The following is a 13901-nucleotide window of genomic DNA, read 5'->3' as shown; positions in this document are numbered from 1 at the left end:
GAGCAGGTGGAGGCTCAGCCTTATTTATCAGGGAAAGGCAATTAGCCAGACTCCTGAAGGTAAAGGGACCCCTGACCATTAGGTCCAGTTGTGACCGACTCTGGGGTTGCGGCGCTCATCTCGCTTTATTGGCCGAGGGAGCCGGTGTACTGCTTCCGGGTCACGTGGCCAGCATGACTAAGTTGCTTCTGGCGAACCAGAGCAGCGCACGGAAACGCTGTTTAACTTCCCGCCGGAGTGGTACCTATTTATCTACTTGCACTTCGGCATGCTTTTGAACTGCTAGCCAGACTCCTAGCCATGGCCTATTCAGGCCAATCCAGACTCCAGCCTGCCTGGCAGTGACCGTAGCTATTCCTGCTCTCCTGAAGAGGACTCTGGGGTGTGGGCTGCCCGGTGTCCTGGGGACCTCTGTAGCAGGGATGAAGGACCTGTGCCCCTCTACTGGTTGCTGGACTCTAGACTCCTATCTTCCTGTATCATTGGCCATGCTGCCTGGGGACCACAGGTTCCTTATCCCTACTGCATAGTTTAGCCTGTGGGCTCAGTTGGAGCACAGAGTTCATGGTCAGGGTGGATTTGATTTAAATAATCGATTTCAATCACGATTTCAATCACTAGTCAGTAGACTTGATTTAAATCACTAGTCAGTAAGACTTGATTTCAACCATTCTTTTACAGGAAGACGTATTCTTGCTGGTATAATCTTAATATTTACAAGCAGATGAAGGTTTCATTTTTGGAATAATAAATTTTCAGAGTAGTTTTTACAGTTATATCCAAAATTACTGATTTGGTTATACTATTAGAAATACATAGACAGATAATTATGAAATTATTGTGAGGTTAACTGTTTATATTTGGACAACTTTTCTGCTGTATTTTATTGGAAGGAAAAAAATAATCATTTCCGTAATAACAATTTAAACAATATATTTAACAAACAATAACATAGCATATGTATCCATGTTTGTTAACTGATATGGTTAAACGATTTAAAAAACAACAACAAACTTAGACTGAGTTTTAGCACACATGAAAAACTTAAAACAAATCCTTATTTCCTGATGAATAGCCTTTGGACTATAATGTAACTTAAATAGAAAACTTCCTTTAGAAAAATTTTTCCTCCGAAAGCATTTTATTTTAAAAATCCAATTTAAATTTTAAAAAATCCAATTTAAATCAAAACAATCCAATTTAAATAAAAAAATTGATTTTTATCCACCCTGTTCATAGTTCAGTGTCCAGACCCTCTGTCTTCTAACTCCACCCGAGTTTAAGAGTGCCCAAGGCACTGTGGGTGAACATAGGAAGCTAAAGGTAAAGGGACCCCTGACCATTAGGTCCAGTCGTGGCCGACTCGGGGGTTGCGGCGCTCATCTCACTTTATTGGCTGAGGGAGCCGGTGTACAGCTTCCAGGTCATGTGGCCAGCATGACTAAGCTGCTTCTGGCGAACCAGAGCAGCACATGGAAACGCCGTTTACCTTCCCGCCAGAGCGGTACCTATTTATCTACTTGCACTTTGACGTGTTTTCGAACTGCTAGGTTGGCAGGAGCAGGGACCGAGCAATGGGAGCTCACCCTGTTGCGGGGATTCGAACCGCCGACCTTCTGATCGGCAAGTCCTAGGCTCTGTGGTTTAACCCACATCGTCACCCGCTCCCTACATAGGAAGGTACCTTATACCAAGTCACACTTCTGGTCCACATCACTCACTCTTGTCTGCAGTGATTGGCAATGGCTCTCCAGGGTTTCAGACAGGGGATTTTCCAGCCCTAACTTGAGAGGTCAGGGATTGAAGCTGGAACCTTTGCAGGCAAGCAGATGCCCTGGCCCTGAGCCATAATGTGGAGGGCCTGCCTCGCGCTTGCCAGCTCCCCTCCATAACCTCCTTCTCGACTCCTCCCATCTTACCATCCAGCGATATTTTCCCCTTTGTGTTTTGCTTTCACGTTTCTTTTCTTAGGCCTCTTCTCTTCCAAAGAGGTTTCCCCTCCCCCTCTTCATTTGCATTTATCAACACTCCTCCTTTTTCTAAATATGTCTTGTGCTTATTTTGAGTCTTTAATAACAGTGCCTTGTCTCAATAACTATGTGTACGGAACCTGTTTTGTTTTGTTGGTCTCTTTGAAATTTGCAGTTCTTGTTGATTTCCCCTCCTCATTTGGTTTTAAAGCAAAGGAAACCTGCTTTTTTCTATTAAAAGCAGCAACAACCCCCTATTGCAATACTGCTGCCTCCGTGTTCTGCTTTGTATTTTTAATCCCTTCTCTCCTTTTTCTCCTGCTTTGGTCTTTCTTTCTTTCTTTCTTTCTCCCTGTCTCCCTCTGGTCCCTATCCTTTGCCCATCCTGTGCTTCGTCGGGCATCAGGTTGCTTGCCAAAGTGCGGAGAGCCAGGAACAGGTTGAGACCATTCTGTCTGAGAACGATGCTCTGAGAACCAATCTGGCAGCGTTAGAACAGGTACCAGACCCTCTGTGGATGCAAGCGCTCAATAGAGTGGTATAGGGTGGCAGCGGAAGCGGGGATGGGAAAGGCTAAGGCTGGCAATTTTTAACAGGTGTGTGCGTGCGTGCGCACACATACATGTGCACACACCCTATTTTCAACTCCAGAGCTCTGAGGCCCCATCTGCACTATACAGTTAAAAGCAGCATCATGCCGCTTTAAACAGTCACCGCTTCCCAAAGAATCCTGGGAATTGTAGTTTGTTAAGAGTGCTGCATGTTGTTAGGAGACCCCTGTTCCCCTCACAATTCCCAGATTGGTTTAACAGCCGGTCCCTCTTGGCAAGGAACTCTTGGGGAACCTGTGGCCCTCCAGATCCCAGAAGGCCAAGCGTGACTTGGGTGGGTGTACAGTCTACAAGGCATCCTGTGGTTTCCTCAAAAAGCCTTCCCTCTCCCCTGCTCCCCCCCTCTCTCACCATGTAGATACAGACCTCCAAGACCCAAGAGATGAATCTGATGCGAGATCAGGTGGCGGCACTGGGGGCCGAGCTGCAGCAGCGGCAGAGCGAGAAGGAGGTGCTGGCGGCACAGCGGGAGGACCTCAACACTCAGCTGCAGGTAGGCCCAAGGTGCTGTTGATCCTCACAGGCCTTTCCAGAGGCCCCCAGGGGAGTCTGCTGCATCATACAGGGGTCAGCTGGCCCACTTTGCATATTCAGGAGGGGAGGGAAGAAGCACATCTCAGCACACTGCGTTTCCTTCCTCCCACCACCCTTGGGGCACAGCATGCAAAAATGGCCAGTTTTAGAACATTCGCCGTTCAGATTGCAACGACAACAAGAAGGTAGAAAGAAGGCTCGGGTCCTGCTTCGCTGCCCAAATGTTTGTTTCCATGACATTAATTTTCTCCTCTGTTTTCATTTTATCTCTTTATAGTACCCCTTCCTGCTTCTCGTTCCCCTCCACCGCCTCGACTTTTCCTTGCTTTCAACTATTCCTTTGGGTGCTTGGTCAATTTTCTCTCCCCCTCCATTTCACCACCCTTCCTTCTGTTTCCAGATGAAACGTTTCGGTGCTGGACTTCGTCTCTAACTTGTTTTTAGGTGGTGGGTGCAAAACGGTGGTTGAAGTATATTGAGGGATTACTTAACAAAAATGACTTGGTTAAGTTGCGTTTGCCCATGTTGGAAAAAGTTCCACCCTTTTTTCACTCTTAACTTGGATGGTGAGCACAAAAGGGTATTTACAGTTCTTAGCATGTACATGAAGTGCTTGTGGTGGCGGCGGGGGGGGGGGGGCAGATGAGTGTTCAAAGTGCATCATGTAGCTGATCTCAGTAATCCTTCTAAGAGCCTTGTAAGGTGGGCCGAAATGTGTTACGGGAAATCTATTCTCAGTGATGTGCTCTTGGATGTTTTTAGTCCCTCTGTCAGAGGCCTAAGAGGGTCTGTGACAGAATTGGGGTGCTGAGGAAATAACTTGGGGGATGGGGAAGGGCCTTGCTCTACAGCCATTTTAATTTTCTCCCTTAGGAGTCTCTCCGGGCCAACACTCGTCTCCTGGAGCAGCTACAAGAAATAGGACAGGAGAAGGAGAGATTGCTACAAGACCTTGATGAAACCAGAAAGGTGAGGAGTTTGGGGGCAGGAAGGAGGGAGGGGCAGGCAGTGGATTTAATTCTGTTTGGCACCCAGTTTAGCTGAAGAAACTCGCCACTTCACTTTGGACTCTGGCCACATTCAGATGTAACTTCAAACTATGGTGTAGAACACAGAGCCTGAGGCTTGTGTGTGACTTTTCCCTCCCCCCTTTGCACCAGGGTTTCTGAACTGACACCCACTCCAATCATCAGCAAAACCTGGCTTGTTGTGTCTGAATATGGCATGCTATGGCTTCCTCAAACCATAAAGGTAAAGGGACCCCTGACCATTAGGTCCAGTCGTGGCCGACTCTGGGGTTGCAGCGCTCATCTCGCTTTACTGGCCGAGGGAGCCGGCGTACAGCTTCCGGGTCATGTGGCCAGCATGTCTAAGCCGCTTCTGGCGAACCAGAGCAGCGCACGGAAACGCCATTTACCTTCCCGCCAGAGTGGTACCTATTTATCTACTTGCACTTGGACGTGCTTTCGAACTGCTAGGTTGGCAGGAGCAGGGACTGAGCAATGGGATTCAAACCACCGTCCTTCTGATTGGCAAGTCCTAGGCTCTGTGGATTAACCCACAGTGCCACCCGCGTCCCTTTCCTCAAACCATATTTTGCCCTGAATTCTGATTTTCAAAAGGCAAGTAAGAGATCAGTTCCAGAAATGTCCAGGTCTGTGATGGGAGGAGTGACTCTGTGGGTCTGAGGCTCAGCTCTGCTCATGCATGGAACACCGAACAATAGTTTGGCTCTGTCTCTTGATACGACCAGCCTGTTACCTGCCTTAAACAAGACACAGACTGGATTCCATCCGATCCTAAGCATTTTGAAAACCCACAGCTGATGGGACTGGAGGAAAGTGAAAGACAAGGGAGAAGGGGAAGTCGGGCAAGGAATGGTAGCTTTGAGAACTTGCGGTGAACTAAAGTGGTTCCTGTTGACTCATGAAAGCCTACTGAATTCTGCCTGGTTTCCAGGCTTTCTTGAAAAACTGGCGTATAAGTATAAAACCAAATTTACTGGATTAATAGCTAGAATAGAGATAGACTTGTAACCATTCAAGCAACAAACATACTAAGGTGCCATGTGCAAAACAAGGCCTGGAGTTACTGTAAACATGGAGTGGATAAATGTACAACTCTATCTTAACAAGTTACATGTGCAATAAACGTTATATAGACTGGATAAATGAACCGTTCAACAAGTAGCGTAAGTCCAGTCACAGAATGGCAACCCTGTGCCGCCACAATGGCAAGGGTAGCACACTGGAGAGTATGAAGAAATTTTTCAAAGCTGTTTTTCAAAGATTGAACTGGATGAGATGTTCTTCAATGGGTCTTGAGTTGGAAACACAAAGCCGTATGCATGGATCAGTCACAGGAAGGCAAATCAAAGCCACCACTCTGGTGAGAATAATGCAAGTGGGCAAAAGGAGACCTGTTCTCCGGATATATTACAGGTTTCGCTACACGCTTCATCAGTCTGAAATGCTGCATGATACAAAATAGTACTCCAATTCGTACTCCCTACCTGCCCGCGGACTGTCTCGCCAGAGTGTTGCATGTTCTAGTTATCTCCCGCTTGAACTACTGCAACGCGCTCTACGTGGGGCTACCTTTGAAGGTGACCCGGAAACTGCAATTAATCCAGAATGCAGCAGCTAGACTGGTGACTGGGAATGACTGCCGGGACCACATAACATTGGTCCTGAGAGATCTGCATTGGCTCCCAGTACATTTCTGAGCACAATTCAAAGCATTGGTGCTGACCTTTAAAGCCCTAAACGGCCTCGGTCCTGTATACCTGAAGAAGTGTCTCCACCCCCATCGTTCAGCCTGGACACTGAGATCCAGCGCCGAGGGCCTTCTGGCGGTTCCCTCATTGCAAGAAGTGAGGTTACAGGGAACCAGGCAGAGGACCTTCTCGGTAGTGGCATCCACCCTGTGGAACACCCTTCAGATGTGAAGGAAATAAGCAGCTATCCTATCTTTAAAAGACATCTGAAGGCAGCCCTGTTCAGGGAAGTTTTTAATATTTAACGCTGTACTGTTTTTAACACTTGATTGGGAGCTGCCCAGAGTGGCTGGGGAAACTCAGCCAGATGGGTGGGGTATAAATAAATTATTATTATTATTATTATTATTATTATTATTATTATTATTATTATTATTACAATGTGTGGTAAACCATAAAAATTAGAAAATATCAGTCTCATAAGACTGCTCTGACTTGTGCCTGCTTTCTAGACGGCAGAGAAGCGCAAGGCCATGCTAGATGAGATGGCCATTGAGACCCTGCAGGAGAAGGGGCGCCACAAGGAAGAGCTGGGCAACCTCCGCCTGCAGCACGAGAAAGAGGTGCTCGCTGTGCGGGCGCGATATGAGCGGGAGCTGAGGGAGCTGCATGAGCACAAGAAACGGCAGGAGGATGAGCTGCGTGGCCAGCTGAAGGAGGAGAAGGTACTGGTCAAAGGAGCTTGGGTGTCTTCCCATCAAGATGGGCATGTTCAGGTCTTAAGGACTAGAACCTTAGTATATCTTCTTTCAACGAGAGCTGAGGTTTTCAGGAGGCTGAATTTCTGTGCCTTCCATCTGTAGGTACGAGGGTCCTATATGGCCTAGGACCCTCGTACCTACGGTACCACCTGGTATGTCTCCTGGTATGTCTCACGGAAGACCTTAACGGTCTTCAAATAAAAACATCTTGGAGGTCCCAGGCCACAGGGAGGTTAGGCTGGCCTCAACCAGAGCCAGGGCTTTTTCGGCCGTGGTCCCGATCTGATGGAATGCTCTGTCAGAAGAGACTAGGGCCCTGCGGGACTTGACATCTTTCCGCAGGGCCTGCAAGACAGAGCTGTTCCACCAGGCCTTTGGCCAAGGCACAGTCTGACCCCCCTCCTTTGGTAATCTTCATAGAACTCTAGCCCAATGGTTGCCATTAATTTGATTCTGAACTGATTTTAGAATGAATTGATTTTAGAATGTATATTTCAATTAATAGATTGTGATTTTATGTAAACTGTGTTACTTTTACTGTTGTTAGCCGCTCTGATCCCGGCTTCAGCTGGGGAGGGTGGGATATAAATAATTTTTTTATTATTATTATTATTATTATTATTATTATTATTATTATTATTATTATTAAATTTGAAAAGCATTGACTTGCCTCACAATGCCGTTGCGGTGAGAGAATATGCACAGCAAAGGCCACACAGTCCTTTGTAATGCTGTACATTTTTGCTTTCAAAAGCCACTTCCTAGGTTCTATTTCATGCCAGCATCAGTTTCTAGAATGACCAGGAACTTGGGGGCAGACTTGGGGGGGGCTGGGGGGGATAGATTTACCTCCTGCCCCAGCAGTGTCCCTCGATACTACCTATTCTTACCCCCTCACTGCAAGTGAATGCCTGACATTTTGCCCCAAAGTTCAAAGTAAAGTTTCTTCCTGTTGCAACAGGAGCAAAACTTGCCACCTGCTCACCACAGGAGGCATAATCTTGTACATAAAATGTCCAGAGGCGTCTTGCCTACCTCCTCCCCTTTCAGTATATCTGAAGGAGTGTCTCCACTCCCATCATCCAGCCCAGACACTGAGGTCCATCTCCGAGGGCCTTCTGGCGGTTCCCTCGCTGCAAGAAGTGAGGTTACAGGGAACCAGGCAGAGGGCCTTCTCGATAGTGGCGCCTGCCCTGTGGAACGCCCTCCCAGCAGATGTCAAGGCAATAAACAACTATTTTACTTTTAAAAGACAACTGAAGGTGGCCCTGTTTAGGGAAGTTTTTAATGTCTGATGCTGTATTGTTTTTAATATTCAGTTGGAAGCCGCCCAGAGTGGCTGGGGAAACCCAGCCAGATGGGCGGGGTATGTATGTATGTATGTATGTATGTATGTATAAACAAACAAACAAACAAACAAATATACGGCCTTTCTTTCACCCCTTCCCTTGCTCACCTGTGATAGAGATGGCCATTTTGTTAGCAAATGGTAGCGTGTTCACTTCCTCTACACTGCCCTTAAAGGCCCAGTACCTGTTTTCTGTGCTGATTTTTAAGGGTAAAGGTAAAGGGACCCCTGACCATTAGGTCCAGTCGTGGCTGACTCTGGGGTTGCGGCGCTCATCTCGCTTTGTTGGCCAAGGAAGCCGGCGTACAGCTTCCGGGTCATGTGGCCAGCATGACTAAGCCGCTTCTGGTGAACCAGAGCAGCGCACAGAAACGCCGTTTACCTTCCTGCCGGAGCAGTACCTATTTATCTACTTGCACTTTGACGTGCTTTTGAACTCCTAGGTTGGCAGGAGCAGGGACCGAGCAACTAGAGCTCACCCGTTGCGACGATTCGAACCTCTGACCTTCTGATCGGCAAGTCCTAGGCTCTGTGGTTTAACCCACAGCGCCACCCGCGTCTTTAGTTTGCGCTAATTCCCCTGGGCCTGCTGCCTGCATCTGGGATAGCTCCGTTAATAGAGCATGAGACTCTTAATCTCTGGGTCGTGGGTTCGATCCCCACGCTGGGCAAAAGATTCCTGCATTGCCGAGTTGATAACTCTCAGGGTCCCTTCCAAGTCTCCAATTCTATGATTGTATCCCTTTCTCTTTACCCTTCAGGTGCGCAGTCAGGAACTGGAGTCCATGCAGCAAACTGTGGAAGAGCTGCGCCTCCAAATACAGTCCATGGATGGCACAAAGGGCTGGTTTGAACGGCGGCTGAAAGAGGCGGAGGTGACTGGACCCCCCTTCCCCTTAGTGACATGTCACAGGGCAGAACTGGCGTACCCTACCAGAGGGCCAGTAGGACCCAAACGCTTGGTTCCTGCCCCAAGCCTTCCTGTCCTGCTCCAGGGATCTGATTGTTCCCATCCTCTTTCCCAGGAGCTGATAGAGAAGCATCAGCAAGAGCACGCAGAGGCCATGCGAGTCTGTAAGGAGCAGCATGTGGCTGACTTGCAGGTACAGGAAATATTTTGGGCTTTCCCAATTGGGAGAAATGGCAGTGATCCACTCTGGCCTTTGAGCTGCTTCCACAGTCTTGTGGGAGGCTAGTGAACCCAGGTGACGCCGTTGGCGGATGCTCCTCTTTGACTTCTACTCTCCAGCAGCTGCCTTGATGCAGACCGTGTGGGTTACCCAATTCCAATTAAACTTTTTACTGCACTAGCCATAGGCCATGGCATCATTCAGAAGGACAACAACAAGAAAAACAACAACCATAAAAATCACAGGGCGCCACACATACAATAAAGCCACGGTCACGGCTACTAAAATTATTTGCTGCATTAAATAGAATAGAGTAGCAGGAGATTCTCTGGTAAGATGTGCCAAATTAAATATCCGAATCCCCTTTGCAGTTGACTGATATTTTATCTAGTTCCTTCCTCCTGATCTTCTTAGCTGCCAGCACATAGAGTGCTACTTTATAAGTAACAAAGTCGTCGGTGTCGCTCAGCAGCCATTTCACCCTTTCCACCCTATTCAAATGTGTTCCATTCGTAAATAGGGGTTTTATAAATTGGTTTCTTGGGTCTATATATAACGGGCACTGCAGGACTTCCGGGTTGGCGCCATCGCCGAATGGCGGACTCCCTCCGAGCTCCGGAGGGAGTCTGCTCGGCAGGGGCTGGGTTCTACCGCACCGGCGATGCGGGGACCCTTAGAAACCACGGCCACGGAGGCCGTGGACATGGAGACTCGGCTTGCACCGTTAGCGCCCTCCCGACTCGTGAAGGAGCCTTTTTAAAGGCTACGGATCGGGTGCCGGGGAGAAGCGTGGTGCCTTGAGTTCTCTGCTTCCCCTGCTGAGCGAAGCCGCATGCCATTCGGCGGAGAGCGCTGACTTCTTCCATTGAAAATTCGGACTTTTCAACAACAACCCGTGAGTAAATTTGGAAATCGGGTTCAAAAGGAGGAAAAAAAAATTTTTTTTTTTCGAATTGGATACGAGCGGGGGGGATCCAAAAAGGAAGTCAGTCCCCTCCCTATTGTAAACTTTCCAAAACAAGGACGGGGAAACCAAGACCCAAAAAGGCTTGCATTGCTGATAAAAATCCAAAATTTCACGATGGGGAACTACAAGAACTGTGCTGGAGGAGGAACTGGAGAAGGGAAACGCAACCCCCCCCCCTGGGAACCGGGGTGACTGAAGAGAGAGCCTGGTGAAAGGAGTCGGAGATCTTGACAGCTGTCAAAATAGCTGTCAAAGTCGAAAAGCGGAGTGGATTTTATTATGAGAACTTGGCTGGTTAAATTTGATACAATTTGCTATAACTTGTTAAAATTTGGATACAAAATGGCGAATATGGATAACAAATTGACTTTTGGATTAGAGGAAACAAAGATACAACAATCCCCCTTGAGGAGTTTCGGGACATTACAAGGATTGGGAAAGTGGAAAAACACCAATGGAACTTTACAGGACTGGTTATCTTCTGGGAAAGCTGCAAAACGGAAATAACATCTCGTCTTCAGGGTGTTTTCTTTTTTGTTTTTTTAAAAGGAGACAATAGATTTTTCTATTGAAGAAAGGAAGGGACTGAACGTAAGGTTTTGCCCCTGAATAACAACCATCCCTGCAGATTTACCAAACTTTCGAACTACAACGTTTTAGCAGCGGAACAAAGGGAAATCAGACTACAACCTGGAAAGAACAATGGAGGGAGTTCTATTACAGTTTTATTAAAGACTGAAGTTACAGTTTTGAAAAATAATGATAATAATAATAATTTTGATTTTCAAAAAAATTTATTTTTAATTTTAAAAAAGAAAAAGCCAGCAAGGAGTTGGGGAAAAGTTGTGATTTAGGGTCTTAAGAATTCCAGGCAGACACCAGGGGTTGATGGTCAGGGGGAAATTAAACCGGGGACAGGGGGGGGAGAACTAAAACTCCAAAGGCTTGCCAACTTGGTTATTTTTTGCTGAATTGGTCTATTATTCATTATATTTTTTTTATTCTCTACCTTTTCTGTTTCTATTATCTGGGGTGCTTCTTTTATTAAGAAATGGAAATTGTGGAATGACATGGGGTGGGTCTTGGGGAAAGAACATTGGGTTTTTTTTTTCTTTTTTTTACTGTAAAACAAATTAAGTTTCAATTTGAATGGGGAACTTGTTTGGCCAACAATATGAAAGGGGAATATGGTAGGGGTGGGGGAAGGGGGGAGTCCCGTAAAGTGATATTTTTTGTATTTTTGAAAAATTTTAATAAATATTATTTAAAAAAAAAAATATATATATAACGGGCACTGCAATAAATAATGGCACAGGTACGTGTGGGTTACCCTGTGGCAGGAGGTTGATGGGTGAAGTGTCTCTGGTGTGGACCAGCCGTTCGATGCAATGGATTTCTCATCAATTAGCAGGGGTCAGCAAACTTTTTCAGTAGGGGGCCAGTCGACTGTCCGTCACACCTTGTGGGGGGCCGGACTATATTTTAGAGGGGGCGGGGAGAATGAATTCCTATGCCCCACAAATAACCCAGAGGTGCATTTTAAATAAAAGCACACATTCTACTCATGTAAAAACACGCTGATTCCCGGACCGTCCGTGGGCCGGATTGAGAAGGCGATTGGGGCACATCCGGCCCCCGGGCCTTAGTTTGCCTACTCATGAATTACAGCAACTGGATGGTGAAGCTCAGTTATTCAGATGACCAGCAGCATGCCTCTTTCACCCTCTTATTTATTTAGCTATTGCTGCAGTCATTCAAAAATGTTTTTTATACCGCCCTTCATCAAAATGGATCTTGGGGCAATTTGCAATAATAGAAACAGGGTGGGGACCCAAATTTAAAATGCAACCACCTGAAACAGAACAACACATAAAAGATCAGAAAGCATACTTTAAAACACATGGATGAATCCCCGAAGCTAAAACATTGGCATTCGGCGGAGGGGAAGAAAGTGGTGGTGGGTGGGTTCTCTTTTGATATCTTTTTGCTTCTGCTCTTTGATTTGGAGTTTTTGATGATTTTGAGATGTCTGCTGGTCAAATGGGCAGGGGGAAATGACGGGGGGTTCAGGTTTAAGTGTGGTCCTGTTTTCTTCTCCCTCAAGTGCCTCCTTCTCAGCCACTGGCATTTTTTAAACCAGCAACAATTGCAGGGTTGGGAAAATCCCATATCTGCTCCCCAATGCCTGCTCTTGGGTTTTCTCCTCTGCAGCTAAAGGACCGTGAGGTGGAAGCAACCAAGGAGAAGCTGCGAGAGATTGAAAGAGCGAAGGATGAACACTTGGACACAATCAGCCGACTGAAACAGGTGTGTGTGTGATGCCGCCTGCCAGCTTCCCCCAGGAACAGGTGCTTGGCAGTATGAGGTTCCTGGGTCCACCTGTTCCCTTCCCTCCTGATGGGTTTGCCCATCTGCTGGATTGTGCCTCTTTTCTTTCCAGCATGCTTGCAGTGTCAGGCACAGATGGGCAGGTGGTGCTGTCCCACCCCAAGTCACATATCCAGACTGGACTTCTGCAGATCCTGCTCAATGAGTCCCGGTTCCCCGTCTGGTGCACTAGGTGGAAAGTTCCCCGTGCTACGTTTGAGTGTAGCAGAGATCCTTGGGTCTGGGTCCCTTGGATCTCTCTTCAGATGCCTCACCAGTCTTTTTATCCCATTTATCCTAGTTTAGACCAAAGGTTGGACGCGGGTGGCACCGTGGGTTAAACCACAGAGCCTAGGACTTGCCGATCAGAAGGACGGCGGTTCGAATCCCCGCGACGGGGTGAGCTCCCATTGCTCAGTCCCTGCTCCTGCCAACCTAGCTGTTCAAAAGCACGTCAAAGTAAAGTAAATAAATAGGTACTGCTCCAGCGGGAAGGTAAACGGCGTTTCTGTGCGCTGCTCTGGTTCACCAGAAGCGGCTTAGTCATGCTGGCCACATGACCCGGACGCTGTACGCCGGCTCCTTCGGCCAATAAAGCGAGATGAGCGCCGCAACCCCAGAGTCGGCCACGACTGGACCTAATGGTCAGGGGTCCCTTTACTTAGACCAAAGATTGGGAGGTAAAAATGAAAAATGGCAGGGTGACAGGAGGAATGTGCCCCTAGTGGTGGGTTGAAGGGGGCCAGAGGATTTGGAAGGGAGATCCGTGAGGAGGGACAGCAAAATGTGAAGATTCTAAGTGTGAATAGTGCTCATTAATGGTTCCTCGTTATCCTGCAAGAAAGTGACAAGTGGGATGACACAGGGCTCTGTGCTGGGCCTGTTGTTGTTCAATGTCTTTATAAATGACTTGGACGAAGGAATCGAGGGGTTCCTCATCAGGTGTGCAGATGACACCAAACTGGGAGGAGTAGCCAGTGCTGCTGAAGACAGAATCAGAATTCAAAATGACCTTAACAGATTAGAGACGTGGGCCAAAACTGAATGTCCAGTCCACCGTGAGGACTAGAAATGTGTCCTTTTTAAAAAAAGAGGTATTAGTATTTTTTGGGAAACAGAAGGTGGGACCTGGATTCCACAGCTTTCAGTATAGCCATGATCCACACAACCATTCTCCCCTGCATGATAAGCGTTCTGCCTCTCAGAGGGTGAGATGGAGCAGAGAGGAGAATTGCCAAGCATTTTCACCCCCCGAAAGTGTGATAGAAACATAATTTGGCACTTCTGGTCCCAGTGGTTTGTGACAGCCTTGTCTCCCTGGCAGGAAGTGAAGGACACAGTTGACGGGCAGCGGATCCTCGAGAAGAAAGGCAGCGCAGCGGTGAGATGGGCTTTCCCCAAGGGAAGTGGGTTGGGGGGGGCGGGCGAGGCAAGAGACCCTGCTGATCTTTCTCTTTGAACCCAGGTTGCCATTCCTTGTTGACTCAGGCCTTTAAC

General features: G+C 47.5%; 1 protein-coding gene across 3 annotated transcripts in view; it reads left to right on the top strand.

The window, feature by feature from the left end:
* The window catches only part of GRIPAP1 (GRIP1 associated protein 1), a 241335-nt gene that overhangs the window by 20156 nt on the left and 207278 nt on the right, over positions 1–13901 (top strand). For 2 of the 3 annotated variants that reach the window (XM_083593147.1, XM_083593145.1), the window contains exons 13-20: positions 2377–2469; positions 2940–3074; positions 3989–4084; positions 6344–6556; positions 8702–8815; positions 8966–9043; positions 12249–12344; positions 13729–13785. In XM_083593147.1, the coding sequence (XP_083449273.1) occupies positions 2377–2469; positions 2940–3074; positions 3989–4084; positions 6344–6556; positions 8702–8815; positions 8966–9043; positions 12249–12344; positions 13729–13785 (882 nt within the window). The remainder of the gene's footprint in view (positions 1–2376; positions 2470–2939; positions 3075–3988; positions 4085–6343; positions 6557–8701; positions 8816–8965; positions 9044–12248; positions 12345–13728; positions 13786–13901) is intronic. The other variant, XM_083593146.1, reaches the window with a different exon arrangement.

This window comes from Podarcis filfolensis (genome assembly GCF_964270895.1).
Source record: "Podarcis filfolensis genome assembly, chromosome: 17".
NCBI classification, from domain to species: domain Eukaryota; kingdom Metazoa; phylum Chordata; class Lepidosauria; order Squamata; family Lacertidae; genus Podarcis; species Podarcis filfolensis.
This window is presented reverse-complemented; position numbering and strand designations above follow the sequence as displayed.